At 47.4% G+C, this 27095-nt stretch overlaps 1 protein-coding gene across 5 annotated transcripts in view; it reads left to right on the top strand.

Moving 5' to 3' along the window:
• Nucleotides 1–27095, top strand: part of Clec16a (C-type lectin domain containing 16A) — a 223779-nt gene that overhangs the window by 24184 nt on the left and 172500 nt on the right. For all 5 annotated transcript variants that reach the window (XM_059269996.1, XM_059269997.1, XM_059269994.1 and 2 more), the window contains exons 3-9: nt 248–381; nt 5719–5867; nt 7181–7286; nt 8959–9082; nt 12248–12422; nt 13762–13815; nt 16741–16854. In XM_059269996.1, coding sequence (XP_059125979.1) covers nt 248–381; nt 5719–5867; nt 7181–7286; nt 8959–9082; nt 12248–12422; nt 13762–13815; nt 16741–16854 — 856 coding nt within the window. The remainder of the gene's footprint in view (nt 1–247; nt 382–5718; nt 5868–7180; nt 7287–8958; nt 9083–12247; nt 12423–13761; nt 13816–16740; nt 16855–27095) is intronic.

Raw genomic sequence — 27095 nt, 5'->3', positions numbered from 1 at the left:
GATGCTGTGTGATCACTTAGCGGGTAAAGAGCATCCCCATTCTGTTTCATGGAACCAGCACTGACCTCATATGCTGAGACAGGAAGAGAGACAGTCAGAAGGCCATGTGTTGTCCTCAGTTGCAGGTGGCATCATGGGCACTGAGACTATGCAGTCTAATCTTGCCACTGGTGGCCATATAGGGCGAGCCTACATATATGAGCTGTGAGTATATCCACCCACTGACCCTTTCTTGTTCTCTCCCCAGCTTCTTCTTGGAGAAGAATATGTTTGTTTTCTTCTTGAACATTCTGCGGCAGAAATCGGGTCGTTATGTGTGTGTCCAGCTGTTACAAACCTTGAATATTCTCTTTGAGAACATCAGCCATGAGACGTCGCTCTGTAAGGATACTGTTTGCCATTTGCTGTGTACTGTCAGGTGACAGGTGGTTTCATATGTCTGCTTCCTGAGTATTTCAGTCTGCTCAGGCTACCCTAGTGGGCTTAATGGCTTGGACAGTAGAAATGTGTTTGCTTACTGTTCTGGGGGATAGATGTCCAATTTGAATTTGAAGTCAGGGCTTTCTTCTTAGCTTGTAGACAGCTACTGTATCAGTCTGTTTTCTGTTACTATAATTAGGTAGTTAAAAAATCTTTTTATTTCCTATGTGCATGGGTATTTTGTGTCCCATTTGAGTGTCTGATGCCTGTGGAGGCCAGAAGAGGGCATCAGATACCCTGGAACTGGAGTTAAGGATGGTTATGAGCCACCATGTGGATGCTGGGAATCAAATCCACATCTTCTGGAAGAACAGCCAGTACACTTAACCACTGAGTCATCTCTCCAGACCTGAGAAACTAGGTCATTTAAAGAAATGAGCTTTATTTTGACTTAAGATTTTGAAGGCCAAGAATTTTAAAATTAGGCATCCATACCTTGTGAGGGCCTTCTGCCGTTTCAACTCAGGGCAGAAAGGCTGTGAAAGGGACCAAATATTTGCTTATTAATCACATAGTATCCTGATTTTATTTTTATTTTTATTTATTTATTTATTTATTTATTTATTTATTTTATTTTATTTTTTTTTGGTTTTTCGAGACAGGGTTTCTCTGTGTAGCTTTGCGCCTTTCCTGGAACTTACTTGGTAGTCCAGGCTGGCCTCGAACTCACAGAGATCTGCCTGGCTCTGCCTCCCGAGTGCTGGGATTAAAGGCGTGCGCCACCACCGCCCGGCCTGATTTTATTTTTAATTGTGAGCTTTAGAGTATAGGTAATTCCCTACATTGCAAAGCTTCGTTTCTTTTAAAAGTTTTATCACATTTATTTATTTGTGTGCACTTGTGCACTTGAATATATGTGTACATGCACATAACACAGAATACATGTAGAAGTCAGTGAATAACTTATGGGAATCAGTTCTCTCCTTCTACCCTGTGGGTCCCAGGATTGAATTCAGGTTATCAGGCTTGGTGGCAAGCACCTTTACTTGCTGAGCCATTTTGCAAGCCCACAGTAACTTGCTCTTAAGGTAACTAACTAGTTCAGAGCCAGGAGAGGGAAGACTCATGTTGAGAAAGACGTGGACCCACTCGAGACAGCTTCACCCCGTCACCTAAAGACCACTCGCTAAGCCTTACCTCCTAACACCTAATGCCTCAATTCAGGAACAGAGGTTAGGGCACATGAACCTTTGGGGACACATTAGACCTTAACTACCTTCTCACTGTACCTGGCCCTCATGTGAGAAGTGAGGTCAAGAGAGAGCTTAACCTTTGGTCTCTGACTCCTGTGGGACACTCACTTGTCAGGGTTGAACCCCACCTTGCAACATCCTTCAGCCTTAACTGCTCTTGAAAGCCCTGTCGTCACCTTCAGGTACACCGGAAGTGACAGCTGCAGTCTGGGAGTGTGCTGGGGCAGTTTACTATGGTGGGGTTCTCTGAAGGACTAAGAGAGGGTTCTTCTCTGCTGACTGAATTTGGGGTGTGTGTGTGTGTGTGTGTGTGTGTGTGCGCGTGCGCGTGCATTCATTCCCTCTGTATGGCTCAATTTGACTACTCATAGTCCACAGACGGGACTCTGGTCCATGCACTCCAGCCAACACTTTTCAGAGCACTGGAGGAGGCCAGAGAGGTTTTACTTCTACCTCTCTGCTTCAGTTTTGCTGCCCAAAGAGCAAGAGTTTGACTCAGGCCTGCCCTCAATAAGCTCAGTTTATTCATCTGTAACAACCACCCTGGGAGGTAGGGTTCACAGGGCTCTCTTTCATTGTAACTCCAAGAAGGTTTGAGTCATGGGCCCAGAGTAGCCATTCTATCAAGTCCAGAATAGAGGAAATGAGCTCAGTGGTCCTCAATGGGCTGCTGGTATTTCCTGGGTACACTGCTGGCATCTGGAGCTAGTCTTGGTTGCCATAGTCCTTCCAAGTACAGAGGGGCTGCTAAATATCCTGAGGTACCCAGAACAGACCTTCAGTAGAGCATCACTTAGCCCAGATCCTTATCAATGCTGGGACTGAGCCAGCCTGACATCATTCTGTGCTAGCTTACTTACTCCAAATGCAGCAGAGTCCAGGTCCTGCCCTCGGGAGCGAGAGAAATGGTGGAGTACCCGGACAAAGGCAGGTACTGAGTTCCTGGGACAAGTTTGGAAAAGGGTCTGGTAGGTAAAAAAGGGTAGCCCTTGTATGGGGCCTGGAGAACTGCTGTGTGGTGACTTCAGCAGTGGCCGCTAGATGGTGCTGCCGCCACAGACACCTCCTCCTTCCCCTGACTGCAGTCTGACAGATGGGGCTAATTCATTCTCTCTGCATAGTTTCCCTTGTTATTAGCTTCTGTTTCGCTGGATGCAAAACAAGTGTGGGTTTCTGAGCTCTGAGGGGAAGATGCAGCGCCCAGGCCCAGGCCCAGGCCCAGGGCTCAGCTGAAACTGAACACCCAGGGATGTTGCTGAGGCTGCTGGGACAATTCCAGAGTCTTGAGTATTAGGATAGGGTCCCCTTGAGTTTTATTCTGGTGACCCTTTTGAAACCTGTCTAGGGCTAGGAATTAAAAACAGGTGCTTTAGAAGTCTTTGCTTCTTAGTGTGGCAGCTTGAAGGTCTGACATGTACATGTTGAAGTGGCCTCTGCTATACAGCTGGCCTGTCCATCACTTTCTAGGACCTAGTATCTTAGTAGTCAGTTTTAGACATCTAGTACAGGGCTGGTAGCTGTCATGACCAGTCACTGTTGTGTATATTGAGACTTTAGCTAAGGCCTTGTGACCTTTAGCTAGCACCCCCACTTCCTCCACCCACAGCCTCCATGACCCTTCCTTCCTATTCTTGGCATCTGTGTTGACTATGTTAGATCTATACTAAAGTGATTTGACATGCACATGTGTGGGTGCCCTGCTGTGAGAAGCTCGGACATCTGGACTTTCTGGACAGTTTATTAAAACATTTTTCAAGACAGTTTTTCTCTATGTAGTCCAGGCTGGCCTCAAATTCTTGGTCCTCCTGCCTTAGCTAGGATTACAGTTATACAACACTATGTCCAGTTGCTTTTATTCTTCATTTTAGAAAAAAAGGAGTCATAGTAAAGCAACAAAACTTCATTACAAAAGTTGGTCAGGCCAGGTGGCAGTGATACACACTTTTAATCCCAGCACTCAGGAGGCAGAGCCATGTGAATCTCTGTGAGTTGGAGGTCAGCCTGGTCTACAGAGTGAGATCCAGGACAAGCACCAAAACTACACAGAGAAACCCTGTCTCAAACAAAACAAAACAACAAAAACGAAGTGTGGTCAGGTGTCTGTAGCCTCCCATCGTACACTCAGCTATATAGGCCATCTGTCCACTCTGCCCCCACCACGTCCATCCCATGTTCTGTCGGTCCTGTATGTGGCCCTCCCTGGTCTGGCTTACAGCTGTATTGTTACCAAAGAATCGGACTGTGGGCATCGAGGTGCTTTCCAGGTTTTCGCTATTACACTGCTACAGGGAGCCATTGCGCAGAGGCCACTGCTGCCTGTGTGGTGACCTAAGTGACAAAGGCCCAAGAGACTGAGATTACTTACTGACTCCCAGGTTTATTATGACAGAATACCACAGGATGTCAGCCACAAGTGATGGGGCAGAAAAATCCCAGCCACGTAACAGGCCCCTCCCCTGATCCCTGGTGGTTCCCTAACCCCACAGAGCTATCTTTTGGAGGACTTAGAAAAGTCCCTATAGGGAGCAGATGAACTCTGTGTCTGTCCCAGAGGCTCTTTTCACATATCTAAAGCTGCTAGCTTTGATGCCATTTGTGTGGCCCAGGGGCCACTGGCCTATGAACACAGGGTTCACTAAGATGTCCTCCATCCTTTCCGGTGTCAGCCCATTGTCCTTCCCCCCGTTGTCCCTAGCTACATGATAACAGTATTCCAGTTGTCAGAAGCACCTGGGTTTGATGTCCATGGTAAATCATAGGTGGATAGATGAGTTTGGACAGTTTAAAGAATGGAATGCTAGCAACGAAGAGGGAGAGGTAGTGCAGGGCCACACACAGCAGTGTGACAACACTGGGATGTGGCGATGAGCGAGAGGCCGGGCACAGGCAGCACTCATCCTGTCCGATTCCTCTGTGTAAGGTTGTGTGTACAGATAGGTACACAAGTCTATAGAGATGGGGCGTTAGAGTGGGTCCTACCTTGAGAGGAGATGCTGACAGGGCAGGGCTATGAAAGAGCTTCCTGAGGAACTGCAAATGGACTGGGTCTCACTGGAGTGGCCTCCAAAGCATTCATCTGTAGAATATCCCTCAAGCCGGACACCTGAGATTCACGTGCTTCTGTGTTAAATGCCCGTGCGCAGGAACTTGAGGTTATATAGTATTCCATTTCCACATACAGCAGACTTACCCATACATAGCACTTGTGACCATGACCCATTTTACAATGTGTTAAGATTTTTAGGATCCCACCCCACCCTCCTGGCCTCTCTTGGAGCTGGCCCTAAGAGCTGCCTCAGGAACTGTCACTATCAGGGACATGAGGTCAGTCTGACTACACTGTCTCACAGCACGGTGCTCACTAAGGCTGGTTTGGCTGATCTTGCTGGCTGGGTGAGTGGTGATAGCACGACACCTTCACCACCTTGGGTGTATCCCTTCCTAAGTGCATGCTCTGTTGACAAAGCCAGCCTTCCCAACAGAGTTGGAAGATCTTCAGTCAAGGTGCTCCCCATAGAACCACCGGGTGAACGTTGGGGAATTAGGATCTGAGGTGGTTTACCTGGCCCTGGACACATGATAGGGATGCAGTGACCTTATGAAATTGTCACTAGATAGACAGATTGAAGACATGTGCAGCCCTTCCTGGCATTCAGGCATGACAATGTCTTTTGATGGCCATGTAGGGCAGCTCCTTATTAAAATGAGGTGCCTTTTACCCTTATTTGCAGGTGGCTTGTGATAGTCACCCCATGCCTGTCCTTCTTGCCCTCAGCTTCACACTGAACTTTGCTAGCAATGAACAGAAAACATACATGGGTTTGTCCCTTTTGGTTCACAGAGGAAGCCGCAGGCTCCTCCCTGGCAGGCCCTGTGTGCTTGCAGGTGGTCCTGCCTACCTAGTACATGATTTCTTTGAGGGGTAAAGGCTAAGCTGCCCATTGTGCTCAGCTGGTTGAGTTCCTGTGCTTATTACCCCACGGCCTTTGCTGGCGTTTTCCTCTAGCACAAACTCACCTGTTTCACTCTGTGTTTTCTCTCCTAGATTATTTGCTGTCTAATAACTATGTAAATTCGATCATTGTCCATAAGTTTGACTTTTCCGACGAGGAGATCATGGCGTATTACATATCGTTCCTGAAAACACTGTCGTTAAAGCTCAACAACCACACTGTCCATTTCTTCTACAATGAGGTGAGTGTGACCCCAGCAGAGTAGCCTTTGCTCTGCATGGTCAGAAGTTTGTCTACAGAGCACTTTCCACAGCACAGGCTTTAGCATACTTGAAAATAATTTTTTGTTTTGAAATGCATGTTTGTGTGTGCATGTGTGTGTGAAGAATGTAGATGTGTGTTCTGGGTGCATGGAGGCCAGGTGAGGACTCTGAAAGTCCTCTGTCATTCTCTGCCTGTTCCTTTGGATCTCTTCCTGAATCTGGAGCTTGTGTTTTCAGGTAGGCAGGCCTGATCTACCTCTCTGTGGGTGGGCACAGCATGAACCTGACACAGGTGGTGGACATATTTGGGGGCCGCCTTGGAGGCTGACTGTCACATAGCCACCTCCTGAGTGGTTGTCACACATGCCCAAAGCCTGTTTTTGGCTCAGGTGTCCCCTGAGCAGTGGTGGGAGAGCAGAAGCCATGGCTCTGGAACAGCTGGTCATCCCAGGAGCCTTGTGTTTGTCTGTAAAAAGGTGGGTTTAGTTTCCTCTTCAGTCTGAGCTAGGATAGTAGTTGCCACTTTTTAGGTTCATACTCGAATGCCAGTCCTCAAAATGACATTGCCCTTATAAGACAGTTGTTGCTTTGAGCCTCCAGCTCCATTCCAGGAAGGGCTGGCTTGGAGGATCTCCACCAGCATGCCTACCCTGAGCCACTGCTGAGCTGGTGGGTCCCTGAACTGTGTGGAAACAGTGGCCGCAGGAGGGCAGCGAAGCATACCGCCAGGTCGCTCTGCGCTGTCGTCTTCTCAGGCTAAGGCATCCTTTTTGTGAACCATTTCATTGGTTCTCTTTGTCCCATTTTAACAGCAGGAGGGAGACTCCCGAAAACCTCTGCCTCCCTGATACCGCTCCACTTTTAGTATTTCCAAATGGAGAACGGTAGAGCAGCCAAATTGCTGAACTTAGTCCAACTTGGTCTTTATTCAAGCAGGGTCTGACATTACTAGTGCTGTGTTCTGTGCTCTGTAGGTATCAAGTGCTGGGCTGCGCACTGGACCAGAAATGACCTCATTTCATCCTAGAGGCTAGAAAGTGGGTGCTGTTACCCCTGGTTATAGATGAAGAAATGGGCTTGGAAATACCTCGTCACACAGCTAAAGGTGATAGGCCAGATCAGGAGACTATGTGACATTCTGTGGACCCTTTTCTCTCCCCTGGCTTCCTCACCTGCCATCATGGTGACATCATTTTATTTTTCTTTTATCACAATCTGACAAATTTCAAAAAGGTTTGGGAGCAGACCTGTCTTGTGGATTTGTAACTTTTGGGTCCATTTTCTGTTTTAGCACACCAATGACTTTGCCCTGTACACAGAAGCCATCAAGTTCTTCAATCACCCCGAGAGCATGGTTCGAATTGCTGTGAGAACCATCACCTTGAACGTCTACAAAGGTAAGTTTCCTCATGCACTCAGGCTTCAAGTGCTGGGCCAAGTGCTGGTTCCTGTGCACCTGAGCACAGTTCCTGAGTCAAGAGAGACTGCCTACTATGAGCCATGGCTGCTTGTCTCACAGTAGGCTTGCAGGCATATCACTATTCCTTATGGAAATCTTTGTACTGCATGTTCTAGTATTGCCCCCTGCTGCTGCCACACAGGATATCCCGAGAAGTCTGTGTGGGATTTGGAGTGGCCATGGAGTAGTTGGATGAAGCAAAACTGTCTTGAAATTTTTTTGCTTTCAATTTTTGTGTTTTGGCTTATAAAATATACTGTATCACACTGATTTACATTTTATCTTAAAATATGCATGAGAGCATTTCACATCACAAGCAGCAGGGGGCAGTATTGTATTCCCAGCCAGCCACCAAGGCCAGTGCTAACAGATTCCTCCTTCCTCTCAGGATGTACTAAATGCTCCATACTGTCTATGGCAGGGAGCCTTTCCAGGAGCCCGCTTGTGCTGGCATACAGGCTGGCTGCAGGTTTTTGGAGCTGGAACTGCCCCTCTAAGACAATACCTAAAGCCTAATTAATTTCCCTCTAGTAACCACAGTGGAGCTGAGCCCCTACTTCTTGCCCATTCAAGGGCTTTGACTTGTGTTACTTGAGATGCTCAGTCGGGGGCCAGGGGAGGCCAGTCCTGGGATTACTTTAAATTTAAGAGCCTTTCTCAGAGCCTAATTGGGTCCAGCCAGCAGTCGCAAACTGAGAGTCTGTGACCCACACCAGCCCTCGGACACGTTTTAGATGCTCAGGTGGACTTGGAAAAAAATATGCAGACTAGCCAGGGCTTCATAGAGAGGCCTTGTCTCAATAACAACAAGAAGTATGTATATATATATAAAATTGTACATATTTCAAAATTTGGAGCTTTTGCACAGTGTGCATTTCTGACCTGAAGCTGAGCATTTGGCTGTTCTGGGCTCACACTCCCATGGGGAAGTGGTCAAAGGCTGAGAAGCAACTGCTCCTTTCTGGGCTGGTCTGACGCCCCAGTCTGCACTCCCAGCCTTCCATCTTCACTCACTGTGCAGCCGTTGACCTGGCAGACTTGTGAGTTTGCGACCTTGCTCACGCATAGCTGGTTCCACTGCTTATGCTCTGTTTTCTCTTGCTCTCTTCTAACTGTGTCTTTTGGTTTAGATGGCTCCCGCCTAGGCCCTGTCCCTCTGGGCTGCTGTCTCACCTTCCCAGTTCCTAACCCTGTTAACTGTTGTCTGTTTTTTGCCTTTCCTCCAATGCCGATTCCTGTTCCTTATTCCAGTGTCATGTAAGTTATTAACCTCTGGTTTTCCTCTTTCTGAATTTGCCTTACAAGTAAACCCAGGAGACTTGCTTGAGAGTGCTGCATCCCAGTGTAGTCAGGTCTTGCCCATTGCCTCTCCAGTGCCACCTGCAATGATAGCAATAGCAATTGAGTGTGTTAACTGAGAATAGTACCAGCACTGCTTTGTTTGATGAATAAAATAAACATTTCCAAGTGTTTCCAGGAAAGACAGAGAGTCTCAGATGGTAGCAAGGCTTTTTCATGATGGGTTTTGGTTGTTTGGGTATTTTGTTTTGTAAGACTGTCCTTGCGTTATTTTGGTAGCTCACTGTTTCTTCTTCTGTAAATCTTCTCAGTGGATAACCAGGCCATGCTGCACTACATCAGAGACAAAACTGCTGTCCCATACTTCTCCAACTTGGTCTGGTTCATTGGGAGCCACGTGATCGAACTTGACAACTGTGTGCAGACAGATGAGGAGTAAGTAATGCTCCACTGGTCTCATCGGATAGGGTGGTGAAGGGAGCATTCTGTGTCCACCAGGAGAAATGGAGAGTAGAGCAGTACTGACCCAGAGACTACAAAAGGTTCTGCCCACCTGTTTAGGATAGTGGGAATGTGGACTTTTTCCACGTGCCTCTAGATGGGCCCTGACTGGGGGTAGTACCTCCCTAGCTGGGGCTGCTTGGTTGCTCATCGGATGAGGATGTGCGAATCACCAAAATGTCGAGTGGGCCAGATGGTTCACTTGCTAAAGCACTGGCCTCATAGACCTGAGTTCTATTCCTAGAACCCACATGAGAATGCTGGGTACAGTGGCAGAGGCAGGCAAGTCCCTGGAAGCTTTTTGGCCAGCTAACCTACTTGGTGAGTTCCAGACCAGTGAGATACCCTGTCTTACATAAAGGTATCAGTGTCCGAGGTATGACACTTGATGTTGTCCTTAACTTCCAAGCCTGCACACACATGTGTATCTACACACAAATACATGCACATATACTCTATCCTCCCTCCATACAGACACAAAATGGTCAAAATGTGGTCTGTCCATGCAGTGGAATGGTATTTAACCATTAATGTCCGAAGTGCTGACACATTGCTATGCTATGGATAAACCTCAAAAACATTGCCCTGAGTAAAGGGAGCAGACACACAGCCTGTGATTTCACTGAAATGCCCAGAAGAGGCAAATCTAAAGGCAGAGTAGACTGTGGTTTTCTAGGGCTGGGGTACAGGATGAGGGAAGTGTTTCTGAGGAAGGGACAGAAAGCCATTCCTGATGAGTACAGAGCTTTTGGCAGACGAAATTAAAATTGTTCTTAAGTCAGGTATGATGAGCATACATGGGGTCTTGTAGAATACTTGCTAGGCGTTGAGTTCAATTTCTAGCACTCTAAGAACAAACAAAAGTGTTAAAAACCCATTAAATTATGTATGTGAAACAAGTGAGTTTTATTGTAAGTGAATCATATCTCAAGAAAAAGTTTTAAAAATAGTTTAAGATGGTAGTGGTGATTTTGTCCTCAGAGTGATGACTTGAAGTTCCACATTGGGCTCTTCTCTCTTAGTACTATTGACTGTCTGAACTGGGTACTTCATGGCTGTAGTTCCCTCTTTGCCTTGCAGAATGTTCAGCAGCCTGCATGGCCTCTTCTGTCCGTTAGTGGCTAATGGCACCTCTCTAGTCAGGACCACCAAAAGTGCCTCCTGACATTACTTTACCTCAGCTGAGAACCACCGCCCCAAATAAAGGTTTCACCTAACCTTGTAAAAGGTCTACTTGGAGGGATCCAGAGAGGAGCTCTCCTAGACAAGGAGCTAGGCAGCATGTGCAGTTAACACTGGGAAAGAAGCAAGGCTACAGAAATGGGGCTGATGGAGCTTTCTGGAAACCGAGAACCCGTGTGGATAAGAGCCTCAGATGTGAAACGAGGCACTGTCTGTCCTTCAGAAGGAACGATGTGCTTCAGGGAAGGACGTGAACTCGTAGTCTGTAGATCTTCAGGGACCAGTATGATAATGTCAGCTCTAGTTACAGCAGGGAGTCAGTTCTGTGGCAAGGGGAGCTCAGTGGGCGGCATCTAAAAAGGGTCAGGAACAGAGTGGAAGTCAGTGCAGGTTTTACAGAAGGTGGGCGGGGCTGCCTGCAGGAAGAACCAGGGATTGAGATTTCCTCAGCTGGGCCTGGTAGCTCAGATACTCAGGAGGCTTAAGCAGGAAGATCAAAAGTCAAGGCCTGTCTTGGCTACATAGTGGGTTCAAGGCCACCAGCCTGGGCAACTGAGTAAGACTCTATCTCAAAATAAAGTAAAAAGAGGGCTAGGGATGTAACTCAGTGGTAGAACATGTGCCTAACACACATGAGGCCCCAGACTTAGTCCCTAGTATCATACACACACTTCCTTCTCTGGGTTGGGGAGCTGCTGGGTCAGATCTGACGAAGGCTGTTAAACCCACCCATTCATATTACTTCAGTAAAGTTCTAAAGGAAAACATCAAAAAATGAGGTATGGTAAAGCCCACTAAAGCCAGTTTTTGATGGTATCTTAAGGGTAGAGTATGGAACATTTTGTGTGTGTGTGTGTGTGTGTGTGTGTGTGTGTGTGTGTGTGTGTGTGTATGTGTATGTGTTCTGGGTCTCTGGTGGGATGGTTCATAGATTCTCATTATATTTGGGCTTTGCAGTGTGGATTTCCTATCAGTATCTAGGGAAAGTGTTTATAGTATGGAAAAACTGCCCTAAATTATGTGAAAGCAAATCTGAGCCTGCTCTAACTTCCCTGCCTGATACATAATACTTCTAGGATATTAAGCACATTTTAGATTGACTGGGGGTGGGGGAGAAAAACATGCAAACCAAGCTGTCAGGTGGTTAGTCCCAAATGTCAATAGTGGGTGTTCATTAGTAGTGACCCCATTGGAACCTTTTCTTTCCTCTGGCTTTTATCTCCAAGTCTCCTGTCTTCTGAAATGGCCATCTGTAACTTGGGTAGTAGTAATGCTGATACAAACACAATGCCCCTACTTCCCGGCTGACTGCTCTTTGCCCACCTTCTGCTTGGAGGTGGTAAAGTCTGTTTCTGGCTGCTTTGACTCTGTCCTTTTGACTGCACCCTGAAAACATGGGCAGCATGGCTGTTGCTTATTGCAAGATCACAGAAGCCACCAGCGTGGACTTGAGGAGGAGTGTGTGTCTTTGTTCTGTGTCTCTGCCATGTGGTGACTGGAGCTGCAGAGTAAGGCCTTCTTTGTCTACAGTTCTTGCCTCTGGAGCACTTGGCTTGGCGGGATGTCTGGCTCCCTTAGTACTGCTCATCTGTGGATCTGAGAAATCTTACTACGTTGTGCAATGACTTCCTACAAGGGCATCACTGTTTTTCTTTGCTTAGCTTACCCCCACTTGTTTGAAGCTGTAGTTGTAGGGTGCCTGTGCCAAGGCCATGGGGGAAAAGAGCCCTAGGAGTTATAAAACGTTTTTTTCAGTGGTCCCATGTATTATTCTTTTGTCTGTCTTCCCTCATCAGGGACAGTAGCTACACTAGCTCACCTGATTGACTAGCTTACCTAAATGGGTGTGCAAGTGAATGTTTAAGCTGAAGGCCCCAAACCTTGGCCTCTGGGCTGAGAGGAACATTTCTCTCACAGGCATCGGAATCGGGGGAAACTGAGTGACCTGGTGGCTGAGCACCTGGACCACCTGCACTATCTCAATGACATCCTGATCATCAACTGTGAGTTCCTCAATGATGTGCTCACAGACCATCTGCTCAACAGGCTCTTCCTGCCACTCTATGTATACTCACTGGAGAACCCAGACAAGGTGAGTCTGCAGCTGGCCCATTGCCTCCTGTAGGTGTCTTCCAAGAGGGACAGTGCTGCCTTCGGCTGGAGCAGCTTTTGTAGGGAGTGAGTAGCAAAGCCTCACACCCCAGGGGAAGGCCTTTCAGAGCCCCTCCACCCCCAAACTGGTCCTCCCATCTTGATGAGAAAGTGACCAAGAAATGTCAGATCCCTGGTATCGGGGAAGTGAGAGACCCTAGAATCAGCCTCTGCACTCTGGTGAGCCCTTCTCTGAGGTGCTGCTGTCACCCTGGCTTTCTCTGGTGCTCATTAGAGCTTATTCTCAGACCATTACCAGGCAGCACTAGAACCTTCATGGGAAATACATAGGAAGTGCTGGAGCATGCTCAAGGAGAGGTCCCCTAATAAAACACAAATTGTCAGCCTGAGTCCTCCACAGGGCGGGGATGGGGTAGGGGACGGCAATTTCCTAGGATACCGTCTGCCCTCAGGGGTTCTGGTTCAGTGTGCATAGGTTAGGACAGGGAATCTGCATGTGTAACCCATCTCTAGGTGATGCCATGAGTGACTGGTTCCGGGATCCCCAAGAGAAAAGCTGCTTTAGGGAGAGAGGCCTCAGTTGTCCCTTCAGAGTTAAGGTTGGAGTGAGAGGGGGCGAGAGAATACAGGTGTACCCATCAGAGGCCTTATAAGGAGCAGAACCGCCAGCTGTCTCCCTGCAAGGGACCTCATTAGATGTGTCCCAAGGGCATGGCACCTTTTTGGGCCTAGAGCATGGGCATTCTTCCAGTTAATGAGTAATACAGCACAGGGAAGTCGCAACTCTGACTCACACTGGAGCAGCTCTAAGAGAGAATCACTGAGACCTGAGGTTGGAGTCATTTCTACTTCTTTCCTTGGATGGGGCACGAAACCAGGGTCCTGAAGATCCCCCCACCCTCCTAGGACTGGTCTGACATGGCCATTTGAAGCTGAGGGCAAACAAGGAGCTGGCTTTGTCGTTGTATATTTGTTTTGTTTTTTTGAGGCCAGAGGGCCCCATGTTGTGAAGGCCTCTTCCTGAAATAGGCCTGGGGCCCTCAGTGCCCAGCTGGGGAACGAGCATTCTGTAACTCTGGAAGTAAGCTCCTGCACTGGTTAAGCTGCCAAGCCAGGCCTCTGGTGCAGGATTCTTAGGGGAAAGGCTAGCCTCTGTGTGGATTGGGATCAAGCTGAACCTGTCTACTCCAGAGTAGGCTCTTGACTAGTGCAGTGGGGAAGGGGTTGCGCTTCTCGTTTGAACTGAGGACTGGGGTCTTCTGTGTTTTGTGTATGCCTTTGGTGACCCGAGCCACCTCTTTCTCTCTGTCCTTCACTAGGGAGGAGAACGCCCCAAAATCAGCCTTCCAGTGTCCCTGTATCTTCTCTCCCAGGTATGTTTGTTCTGTCTCCAGTATCTCCTACACATATGGGGTCCTGTGGTGTATCCAGGGTGCTTATTTAGCTCTGTGGCCCCCATCTTGAAATAATGGGTGTTGTGTTTTCCATACAGCGAGTAGCACTCAACTTCATGGTAGAAGGTGAAAAGGAAAGGGAAATGATTCCTGACATCCGTGCTGTTGACTTCTAGATGAGGCTTTCCAAACAGCTGGCTCGTGCTTTCCATACCCTGGAGATGTGGCTCGTGTGGCTTTTGTTCACAGTGCTTAGAAATGAGCCCCGGTTGCTGGACAAATGCACACTCACAGCTGTGGTCTAGCACACAGCCTTGCCAGGGCTGTCTGCAGAGGGTCTGTAGTGGTTCTGGTTCCAGAACACCGTCTGAAGGGATCTTAGAGCAGCTGTAGCCTGAGATTGGAGTCTCAAGTCGGTTTGCCTGCCTCCCTCCTTAAACAACTGTTTCTTCCTTCACGTCTTATAATTACGTAATATTTACAAGAAGGGGGAAAACTCCATGGTGACCCAGTTACATAACTTCAGAAATATTTTTATTTCTAGCAGTCCAGATTTGTGGGCCACTTCACCCGGCTGTCATGTAGCCAGATGTTTGCGTAGAGCTCTGTTTCCATGTCTGCCGTGGTACCAGGGTTGATTCCCTTTAATGAGATTTCCTTTTATTTGGATCCCCACTGTTTCAAGTTTGGGGTGATGCTGGCACCTGCTCAAGTGAGAAGAGGTCCAGTTACCATCTTCCCACAGTGGGGAGGTCAATTGGGTCCAGATGTAGCCTGACTGCTGCTTGTATCCTGGAGCCTTGTTCTGGAGGCCCTGTTTGCTCAGAACTCTGCCTGAGGCCTGCTCTGTCTCAGGCCCCTCTGTGCCACCAACCTCAGCACAAGGCAGCTTCTCCTGGCAGACCTTTGTGCTGACTCACTGCAAGCCTGTTGGCATCTCCTGCTGGGAATTCTGGGAGTCTGGCAGGACCCAAACAGGTCAGTTGCTCAGCTACAGGGGTCTAACCAAGAAACTCATTCTCACGACTCATCAGCTATTGGAGCATCACATAGGCAGATTTCCCTCTGAGGAGTGTGGTCACCAGCTCTTGGGCTACTCCTTCAGCTTCTTCTTTGAGAAGCATCTCTTAGTGTCTTAGAGAAGGGCTGATGGACCAGGCCACTCATCATTTGATCTTTCACTCTCTCTCAGAACACAACTTCAATTCATTGTTCCTAAGACTCATAGCCCTTAAAAAGATCTCTTCTAAGCTCAGACTCTCGGGCTAGCAAAATGACTCAGCAGGTAAAGTGCTTGAGGACAAGTCTGACACCCAAGCTGATACCTGAAACCTACAAGGTAGAGTAAGAGAACCTCCTCCATCTACCTGTTCTCTGATGTCCACATACATGCCATGATGCTCACATGGGCACACACATACACACAAAAATAAACAAATGTAAGACAAAAATTAAATTAAAAGTCTTGAGCCTTAGTTGGGTGTGGTGGCTCATGACTTTAATTCCAGCACTCAAGATACAGGCAGATCTTGTGAATTTGTGGCCAGCCTGGTCTACATAGTCAGTTCTAGGACAGTTAGTAGTACTACACAGTGAAACCCTGTCTCCCCCCCCAAAAAAAAAGAAAGAAAGAAAGGAAAAACCTTTAGCCCTTCTTCCTTCTCCCCCTACACTGTCATTTAGCTTAATTATAATGTGGCCTAAATGTGTGAAAAGTCCAGTTTAAATGCTGTGTCCTTAAAGCATCTACATCCCTGTAAAATTGACGCATGCTTACAAGTATTGCCAGCATAGCTACCATGAAAACTCACATCTATGGTAGTAATTTAGTATAAGAAGTGATGCCATCCTCTAAAACTAAGCTGCCTTCCATCATAAGAACATGGTGCAGATAGCCTGGCCTGGGCAAACTTCTACATCTCTCCTGTGGGGATCCCTCCCACCATGCTCCTGGTTCAGAGCCAGGAAAATGAACACTATATGCAACCACCCACAAGGACCTGTCCACCTGCAGGGATCCATCCACAGGCAGAAATCCATCCATAGCCAAGAATCTACCCATAGGCAGGGATATGTCCATGGACAGAGATCTATCTATAGATAGAGATCTGTCTGCTAGAATCTGTACACCTGCCAGGGATCCATGTATATGGTGGATATACCACACACTATACTACATCAATTGCCTATATTTTTAAAATTTATTGTTAGTGTGTATGTGCATGAAGTAGGGGTTAGCACATGTACCATGGTGTGCATGTGAAGGTCAGAGGACAACTTTGTATAGTCAGTTCTCTCCTACTGTAGGTTGTGGGTATTGAACTTAGGTTGCCTGGCTTGCAGAGCCATCTCACTGGCCCACTTCTACATTTTAAAACAAGGTAGTGAATGTGTCTAGGCCAACTTGACAGGTCAGTTTTGAACACCCTGATTCCTAAAGCCACTCTTTGAGCATGAGGCAGCAAAGTGGGTGACAACCAGAGCTTTCTGCTGTACATCCCAGCCTGACTGGACCTACCTCTGGCTCCTGTGACTTCCACCTACAACACTGCTATAACCCAGCATGCTGACACCCACACCAGGGCTTGGGGTAACTCCAGTGTTGGAATCTCAGCATCACTGCCCCTTACCAGTCCTGGTGCCGTGGAGAGGGAGGAGTGTACTGATCGGGCTGATCCTTTCCCACAGTGCTCCACTGGAGCAGCAGTGGTGTTGATGCACTCCCCAAAAAGAACAGCTAGCCAAACAGGCAATGGGGGTTGGGGGGAGAAGAAGCCCTCTGGAGTTGAGGGGCTACTTTCTCTTTGATGGGACCCATCCTCAGCCTGGGTGTTTTGGATCAGGGAGGAGGAGAGTGGAGGACTGAGCTCCTCAATGCGTATCCCATCTTACCCCTTTCACCAGGTCTTCCTCATTATACATCATGCCCCACTGGTGAACTCTCTGGCTGAAGTCATTCTGAATGGCGATCTATCTGAGACATACACAAAGCCTGCACAGGATGTTCCCAGAAGTTCTGTAAGTCACCCTGGGCTGTGTCCACACTTTGATAAGAAGAAGTACTTGTTTTGTTAATTCATATTTCTCTGAAGTAAGAAAATAATATTTTTATTATACATAAGTGATGATATGTAAGGTGGTCTGAGACACAGGAATCTAGTTAGAGTCTTTAGATATGCACCTGGGGAAATCTGGAGTCCACCATCAGCAGTGGATCTGATCAGTTGGGTGTTGCTGAGTGGATTGTATAACTCATGGTGCTTAGATTTTATGTGTACAAGGCACTATTTCTGGGACAGAATGCGAGTTGAGAGAATAACCTGTATAAGACATGTATATCCGAAGAGATTAGGTAGTGGCCATCTGTGAGTGATGCAAGTCCAGTGTCAGAAGAGGAGGGCATGCCAGTACAGCAGTCTGGACACCTTCTCCTTGTGCACTGCTGCTGTCCCACCCAGTCTGAAGGCATTCTGGGGAGTCTGGATGTCATAGTCTCCAGTTGTCTTGTTTCCAGAGAAGCAGAAGTTCTTGACTTGTAGGTAATTACCGAAATTTATGGACTAAGTATGTCTAGTCATGTTAGGTTTTGTAGAGCTTAGCATTACACTTTGCACACCAAGGAAGGGCAACACCTGGGGTCAGGACTGACTTCCTGGACTCTTTTCCTGCTTGTCCCAGTGGGGACTGTCCCAACTTGTTCTTTCTCCCCCAACCCACCCGTGTCCTTACCACATCCATTGCTGGAAAGGGCCTCACACCTAGCTCCTCCGAGGTCTCATCTTGTTGAGTTCCTTGTGGCTGCTGTCATGTTTGCGGCTGTGTAGGCTGTGACAGGAGTTCCTGCGGGCATCTGAGAGAAGCAGGGAGCATCTTGTACGAGGACTGTTTCCTGAGGTCTTATCTTCATTACTGATGCTGCAGCAAGAGGCCCACATGAATATGTAGGGCATAGTACAACCTGTGTTGTCCACCTGCATATATGAGTGCAATGTGATCCTGTAGAAGGAAGGCTTTTGTGTATGCACATGTGTGTGCAGGTGCCTGTGGAGGCTAGAAGATGGTGTTGGATCCCATCGAGCTGGAGTTACAGGCGGTTGTGAGCCACCCACCATGGGTGCTGACAACTGAATCCTGGTTTCTGCAAGAGCATCAAGTGTTCTAAATAGTTGAGCCATCTTTCCAGACCTTTCTATAACTTCTTAAGTAGGTTTTGCTGAATGGGTGCAGTAATGCAGAACCAATGCAACAGAAGGAGCAGAGCCTCAGCCAGCTGTTCAGCCCTCTACTGGCTGGATAACCTTGAACAAGTTGTTTCTTCTCACTTAGAAAATCAGGGAGAGTGAGCTGGGTTCCAGGGGCTGTCAGTAAGGAGAGAGAGAAAATAGATTCTAAGTGCTATGCAAATGCCCAGCAGATTGCAGCCTGACCCTCCGTCCACTTGGTTTGTTCTTGAAGTGGTCAGAAGAAAGTCTTATGAGTTACCAGCATTGAAGTTTAGAGTTTCATTTATGAGTTCAGAGTTGGAGACTAGTGAGTGGTCAGACAACCTGATCCCCCTTATGCATATTTCTGCAGGAACCATCTCAGAGGCTGCCCGCAAGAGACATGTTTGTTTATTTTGCCTTGTCCCGACCCAGCCTGCTGCTAATTGACACTCCGTTTGTATTAATAACAGTTTATAATATCTTAGGTCCTTTTTGAATCTTTTGTGTGACACTATTTTCAAGCCCCTATAGCTGCCCAGGCTCCTCACAGAATGTCTTCCATCAGCAGTGCTGAAGTTAGACTAGGAGTTGTAACAGATGAACCCAGAGTTCTTGGGGTGCTGCTTCTTACAGGTTACTTAACTTTTTTTTTAAATTTTTTTTTTTTTAATTTTTATTTTGCAATACAATTCAGTTCTACATATCAGCCACGGATTCCCTTGTTCTCCCCCCTCACCTTCCCCCCAGCCCACCCCCCATTCCAATCTCCTCCAGGGCAAAGCCTTCCCCACAGACTGAGATCAACCTGGTAGACTCAGTCCAGGTAGGTCCAGTCCCCTCCTCCCAGGCCGAGCCAAGCAATCCTGCATAGGCCCCAGGTTTCAAACAGCCAACTCATGCAATGAGCACAGGACCCGGTCCCACTGCCTGGATGCCTCCCAAAGGTTACTTAACTTTATGGCAAGAACGTTTAACATGAGTTTCACCCTCTTAACTAATATATGTGTGTTCCTGTCGAGGTCAGAGGTTAATGTCATATGTCTTCCTCCATTGCTTACCACTTTCTTATTTTCTTTGAAACAAGTCTATTACTGGACCTAGAGTTCATTGATTTAGCTAGATTGGCAGGTGGTGGGCTCCCAGGAACTGTCTTTGTCTGCCTCACGGCTCTGGGAGTACACACACCATGATGCCTGTTTCTCATGTGGTGCTGGGGACTCATATTTAAGTTCTGGTATTTGCATGGCAAGCACTGACGGAGCCATCTCACAGCTCCCTTATCAAGCTTTTAAATGCATGATGCATTATTGTTGCCAATAGACCGGTGCCTCACAGATCTCTTGAACTCATTCATCTTGTAGGCCAGCGTGCTCTCCATGTGCTCCAGAGCCACCTGCAAAACCGAAACTTTATTCCTTTTGAATTCTTCCCCTTCTGTCTCCCTGCAGACATTGTCCCACCCTCTGCTTCTATGAGTTTGATGATTTTAGATGCTTCATAAAGAAGTGAAATCATGTAGTGCTTCTTTTCTTTTCTATACCCATTTCATTCTACTACATGTAGAACGGTGTCCTCAAAGTTCAACCATTTTGCTATCTATTGCCAAATTCCCTTAGATTTTAAAGGCTGAATAATATGTATATATACCCATTTTCTTTTTTAATTCTGCATTTCTTATTGGCATGTATTGATTATACATAACAGATTTCACTATGACATTTTCATACATACATATAAACTATTTTATCATATTCACCCCTATTATACTCCCTTGTCCCCATTTCACTCCTGATGATCTGCTTCCTTTTCCCAGCTTGCTCTGCTCTGCTTTCATTTCCTTTTTTATTTTCTCTAATAGCCAGGGAGTTTCAGTAGAGCTGCGTACAGGAGCAGAGGCCCCTTCTCAGTGGCTACACCACTGAAGAAGATGTTTCTCTCTTTCCTAGAACATTACTGCCAATAAGTCCTCATAGAGGACTGTGCCCTTTGGAGCTGGGGCCTCTCCCCCAGCCACCATTAACTGTCTACATGTCATCAGGGAGGGGTGGGGCCTCGGGAGTCCCTCTGACTCCATGGTAGACTGTTGGTGGGTCAGGTCTTATGCAAGTCATCACAGCAGTTATGAGCTCATGAGTGCGGTGGCCATGTCACACTTGGGACATGGTTTTCCATATCAGACCACTCCATCCTCTAGCTCCTAACATTTTTCCTGCCTTCTCTGTGATGTTCCTTGAACTTTGAAAGGGATGATGTAAATGTCCCATTATGACCAAGCATTCAGTAATCATTTATTTATACCCATTTTCTTTATTAATTCATCTGCTAGTGTGCAGACTGCTAAAGGACATTTTTACCAAGGTAATTGTAGATTTGCATGCAGCTGTAAGAAGTAATACAGAGAGATTGTCCCTGTTTTTATCCCATGGTGATGCCTTCAGAACTACAGTACCCGACCACAAGCAGGATACAGCAGACAAGTCCTGGTTTGCAGCTTAAGCAAAAGCACAGAACAGATGGTTACTGGCCACCTCTGAGAGGAGCCCTCTGTTAGATGGATCTCAGGGGGTCTACCGTTTCTCCCCATGGCCTCCTCTTGGGGCAGAGGCCCAGCCTCCACTGTGGGAGACACACCCACTTATATTGTGGTTGTATGAGTGGCTGAACTAAAAGAGCTGGCACATGAGAGGCTGGCTTCTCTGTGGGTGTGAGATCAAAGCCCCACCCTCTGATGCCTGCAGTTGGCAATCCTGGAACAGTTGGGAAGATGACAGTCATTTATGATTTGTTTATCATAGTCCTGTGTGAGTGGCCCTCCTTCCCTGTGAATGAGAACAGTCTCCTATTGTTTCCTGCCTGGCTCGGATGTGGTTGATCAAACTTGTTTTAAGTTTCTTGGTCTTTTTTACCCTACTTTCTTCTTCCTGTAATTTGTAGATAAGTTACTGGTATTGCTTCATTTTTACCAGCAGACCTTTCACAAACCCAAACCAAAATTGGAGAGAAATAGAGGGGAGACAGAATTATTCTGAAGGCTATAATTTAGGGTTAAATTTAACACACATCAGCATAGGCATATGAATGTCTAATTGACATTCCTGTATATCACCATCATATGGCTCCTACTGAGGACCAGATCTCTCTGGGATGCTGATGCAGAGCATGCAGTTCCTCTTAGAGGACACATGCTGTCTTAGTTACTTTTGTGTTCCTGTGAAGAGACAGCACAGCCAAGACAACTTATAAAAGAAAATGTTTAATTGGAGGCTTGCTTACAGTTTCAGAAGGTTAGTCCATGAACATTATGGCGGGGAGCAAGGTGGCAGGCAGGCAGAGCAGGAGCTGAGAGCTTACATTTTATCTGCAAGTTGGAGGCAGAGAGAATGAGACAGGGCCTAGTGTGGACTTTGAAACCCAAAGCCCACTCTCAGTGACACACCTTCTCCAGTAAGGCCACACACCTCCTAATCCTTCCTAAATTGTTCCCCAACTGGGAACTAAACATTCAAATACATGAGCCTATGGGGGCCATTCTCATTCAAACCACTGCACATGCCCAAGAAGTTAGCCTCTTCCAACGTTTGCAAAGTGAATATGGGTTGGAATTGGGGATATGCTTCATGATCTGTAGGTGCTCCTGCCGCCCAAAGACAGAGTTACTATGTAGTCCAGGCTGACCTTTAACTTACTGTGTAGCACAAGCTGGTTGGTCTTGGATTCATCATCTTTCTGATTTAACCTCGAGTGCTGGAATTACACGTGTGTGCCCCCATGCCCTGCAGAGTACATTTTTTTTTTTTTTTTTTTGAGACAGGGTTTCTCTGTGTAGCTTTAGAGCCTGTCCTGGAACTCCCTGTAGACCAGGCTGGCCTCGAACTCACAGAGATCCACCTGCCTCTGTCTCCTAAGTGCTGGGATTAAAGCCTTGCACCGCCATTAAAGCCTTGCGCCGCCGCCACCACCACCACCTGGTGCTGCAGAGTACTTTAAGAAAGATCTTTTTCCATCTTTTTTCAATGGCACAGCTTCCTTAGTCTTTGCATTCCTTATGCATGCACCCCATGACCTCACTGGCTTCCCACCCTTGTGAGCACAGAGAGGCCTGTGCTGTTGTATGGCTTGCTAGATGGCTTCAAGGGTACTCAGTACAGGAATAAATGAGGCAATGACTACAGAGGTAGCAGAGTCACAAGGGCTCTTATGGCTTCCTTGTGAAGACTGTCAGAGCAGGGAATCACTTTTGAGTCCACCCTGTGAGGTTTGGAAGAGCCTCAGCACAAGCTGTTTCTTGTGCTAGTCGCATGCTACAAGCAGAGGTAGCCAAGGGCTCTGGGGCAGAACAGCAGTCCTAGGTGTCTCGGCTTGAGTTAGTCTGCATCTCCAGGCCTCAGTCTCATTGCCTGTACAAGTAGAGTTACAAGCATGGCTTTGTAGTGAGGATTCCTTGCTGTGAGCAGTGTTTGTTCTTAAGTCTAGCACCAATTACTGCGGGCGTGGTAGACGAGGCTGTTCAATAACCTCACCCCTTCTTCGGGATCTACCTGCATGGACTGGCACTCTGTTGTCCAAACTGGAGCGTTTTCAGCAGGTACCTGGGGAAGCACTTCAGAACCAGGCAAAGGCAGGATAGGGAGAAGCATCAATAGTGACAACAGTAACAGAGGCCGCCAAGAGTAAACACTGGTGACAGTGAGCTAAGCCCTCAGTGTTCCCTCTGAGCTCTCCAACTTAACCACCAGGTTTCACCTCTAGATGGCGCAAATATTTTACACTAATGTATGTGCCAGGACTGGCTAGCTGGGAGTTCAGAACATGAGCTAAGAGACAGAATAGGTTTCCCTCTCCAAAATAGTCTTTGACTATCTCTGTAAGTGTCAGATGAGCCAGTTGGGATGGTTCCCGGATAATTCCCTGGGGGTCCAAGAGTGCATGTGCACCTACATGTCAGCTACACTTCTCTCTGTGGCTCCTGCCATTCCTAGTAGCTGGGCTCTCTGCTCAGCAGAAAACTCCACCAGGATAAAGGTGTAGAGGACCAGCATCTGAAACCACAGGAGCCTGGTTTCTCTGGGTCATGTGCTTGCTGGCTTAGAGTGTCAGTGACCATCCTGGGGACCCTTGGCCTTTCTACAGGGCCAAGGGTGTCCTGCTGTGTGCCTTTGCAGGAGTTTGCCCTCCCAGCTGAGTTTGGACCTCCAAGGAGCACATGGACTTTGGGGAAAGGGCTGTGAATTCCAAAAGGAGCGAACAGACCTCTAGAGTCCAGGGCCTTCACTAACTCAGTCACATGCACTTCTCATAAGAGAGTTGGACCTTAGAATGGTCTTGTTGTACAGCCACTGTGGAATCCCAGCTCCTGGACATCCTCTAAGAAAAGGATCTGGGTGCTGAAGGAAAAACAGAGGGCACCATGTGCCATGTATCAAGGAGGAAAACATTGCCTTAGCTAACTTTAGGGACTCTCCCTGGCAGAAGTTGGGCTGGGTAGCTGACAGGAATTCCTATTGTATTGAGATTCTAGACAGCAAACCTCGGCCAAGGCTGAAGGTGACTTGGAATGAAGACCAGGGCCCTGTTCCTGGTCCAGCAGGGAAAACCTGAGTGGCCAAAGTGGATAGGGATAAGGTAGGGGATTCTAGGCAACTTTTCTGTGTTTTCTTGTGATATGATGCAATAGCCTAGCGACAGCCACACAGCTGGTGAGGCTCTGCAGTTGGAGATGGGGTCACATTCCCTGCTGAGTGGGGACGTCCCCTGGTCTGCACTGAGCCATTGGCGATTTCTTCCATGTGATACCTCAAGTAAGAGACCACGGTGGGGACAGACCCCCAAGACACTGACTGCTTCGGTGTGTATGTGCTGGGCTTTGGCTGGGTTTTATTACCGGAGTGGCCTCTCTGGGTGCTTACAGTTTTTAACAAGACTTTGAGTTATTCTAATATGGGTCAGTGTTTTTTATCCATCTCCTCAGAAGGTAACTATAGGTGTCTGCCCATGTCAGGGGTCATTCTAGGCACTGGAGATACACCAGTGAGTAAATCCAGGACCCTGCCTCATAGGAAGAGAGAGAAACAGTGCCTCTATAGCAGCCATCACAGCAAGCAGAAAGGAGGCTCCAGGAAAGCAGCAGCCAAGGAGACAGGACAAGTCACAATAGGGTGTTCCTAGCTGGCCCTTCAGTGGTAGGAAGGTGACCTGTGAACCTAGACTTGAAGGATAGGAGAGAGGGAACCATGGAGGTACCTGGAGGAAGAACACTTTGGTCAAAATGAATAGCCGGTGTAAAGGCCCCAAGACATGATGTATCTGGAATTGGAAGAACAGTGAGTGGTGTGGCAAGGTGTATGAAGTAGAGATGAGGTTGGTGAGGGCATGTGGCACCTGTGGGCCACTAGAGGACTCAGATGCTGGTGCAGAGTGACCTGGGGCCCTTTCTCTATCAGTATGTTCCCAGTGCTTGGCATGGTTTCTTCGAGGAAGTGAATTGAGATAACAGCTCCCAGGGAAGGAATCAGACACCACCTGTAACAAGCCACAGACATCTTACTTGTCAGTGCCAGAGTTCTTGAACAAAGAAACTCCTGAGCTCTGGCTTGGTGTCTTACCTTCTAGGGGACTGGGGGACAACCACTGGGTGAGAGGGGCCCTGCTTCCTTTCTAGAGACACATGCCCTTCTGGGCACTCTACAGACCTGGTGCTTGGTTGTAGAGGGCCATCAGTTCCTCTTCATGCCTGAGGGGAGTGCAGCTCTCCTGGTTGGGGATTGAACCAGTTTCTAGAACATTCTGATGCCACATGGTCAGCAGATCCTAACTGACTTGAGATTGTTGTTGCTGACCACCTGCTGGGCTCACAACACCTCATCCTGGAATGCCTTTTTTGTAGCCTGCAAACAAATTTTGAAGATTTGTTGGTGAAGAGATGTTCTTTATGGTCCAAAGAATGATCTACAATGCCTTGATTTCAGCTTTGGATGTGAGAATTTGTTAAATATATACCAAACAGAATTAAAAGAATCAATAACCAGTAGTAGATAGAGAAGCATCAGATAGATGGCAAAACATCATCTAGTCAGGGACTTACAACATCCAGCAGAGACCACTGGAGTAGCCTAGTTGTGAGAGCAAACAAAAGCAACATCAAGTTGAGGACTTAAAACATCCAGCAGAAATAGACTGGGGAGGCCTCATTGAGGTAGCCTGCAGGAGTTTCCTGTTGAGAGTTCTGGGTGGAGCAGAGCATCCCCTCAGGTGAGGCTTCCGAGTAAAAGAAAAATAGTAGCAGATAGTTATGAACATCATCAAACTGAGTACATACAGTCATCCAGCAGAAGTGACTTGGGAAGCTTACTGAAACAGACTAGAATTCCCAATTGAGACTTTGGGGCAGAGGGGAGCATTCTCTTCATGAATGAGTCCCAGCTTCCCATTCCTTTTGTAGGCACTTTTATGTCATGGGATAAACAACAGTAACTGTGGTTGGAAATAGTTGTCTTTTTAGCTGTTCTCAAGGGCACAGTATTCTTACTCTCGGGCTGTTTTATTGTCCCTCTCTGTCCCTGATAGAGAGACAAGGGGCCTTGGAGAACACTTGAAATAAGCGTACTGCAGTCTGGGACAGGAGAGCCTTCCTCGCTCCCAGAGCTGGCTTTCAGCAAGCTTAAACAGCACATAGCAACTCACCAACATGATGTAGAATACAAAGGTCACATTAAACAGCTGCATTTGCTGGGACTCACATTGCAGGCCTGCAGTCGCACTTCTTCTAGATGCTTTGAAGCAGGAGGATCAAGAGTTCAAGGCCTGCCAGGCTGCAGAGTAAGACCCTGTGTCAAAATAAAAGGCAAAAAGAGGACTGAGAATATAGGTCGATGCTAAGAAGAACTTTACTCACTCAAACTGTTTGAGTGGCTGGGTAGTTATAACTGAATTAATGTCTTGGGGTATCCCTTCTGCAAGGAGGGCCCAGATGCATGCTTAGTCTTACTTTGAGCATTTACTGAGCACTTACACAGTATAGGCTGCTGCTGTGCTGGCCACAGGAAACCCAGAATGAATGAGAGTCCGTCCCCATTTTGACTCTCTGGGATGAGGGACAGACAGCAAATGAGCACACACTTGTAGATGTAAGACCTGGATCTGAAGGACTGGAGACAGCTTCAGGAAGAGACTTAGGGAAGTCCTCCCAGAGGAGGTAGCCTTGGGCTTACAAACTTAGGTCAGGGAGCTGAGTCTTCTAGGAGCTGGTAGGTAAGGGAGGTAAGTCAAACACTGGGATAGAAGAGAGGCTAGTCTGTGGGGCTGGCAGAGGGGCCACTTTTGACTTCATAAAAGGCATGACACTTCTGACTCATGCTTCCCTCCTGGGGAGCAAAGTAGTGCTATGTCCCAGTCTCCCCACAAGGAAGTCCAGGATTATAGAGGTTGAATGTTTGTCCCTTTGGGACTGCTAGTGTTGAGCTTGAACCCTGGGCAATTTCCACCCAGGCTTTTTCATATGCTGTGATGGTCATGCCCAGTTGGATGAGATAGAAGAACACAGTGCCCTGGGCTGACAGAAGTAACAGGCAACACTGTCCAGGAGTTGATGATGCTTTCTTAGAGAGCAAGAGTAAAAACACTCTTCCTAAAGAAATGCCAATTAACCACTTAGCATGCCATTCTTTAATAAGGGGATGTGAGATATTTTCTTGGATTAATTGAAGAGGCTGGTTTGAAATTCATTACTCTCACAGGCATTTATTTGCTCTTGTTTGAATGCAAGACACAGTGCCAGGCAGGGCACTAGAGCTAGGCTCAGAATGGGAGGAAGATGAGAGTGCAAGAGATGGGGCTGGTCCCCTGTAGTTCTGATCACAGGTCCTAGGCTACTTCCCAGGAAGCATTGTCTGATATTATCTGTTGCCTATGTGAGGGCCCAGGTGCTAAGCATGGAGCCTGGAGTCCCTGAGCTCTGCAAGTCTGTTCTGATTCCAGGTGAGTGCTGCATCCCTGCTGTTAGTGGACATAGCTCCCAATAAATTCTCCAGCCTTTTCAAATCATCTCCCTGATGTAGC

Source organism: Peromyscus eremicus, chromosome 8a (genome assembly GCF_949786415.1).
Source record: "Peromyscus eremicus chromosome 8a, PerEre_H2_v1, whole genome shotgun sequence".
NCBI lineage: Eukaryota > Metazoa > Chordata > Mammalia > Rodentia > Cricetidae > Peromyscus > Peromyscus eremicus.
The sequence above is the reverse complement of the archived record's forward strand: the minus strand, read 5'-3'. Positions and strand labels throughout refer to the sequence as shown.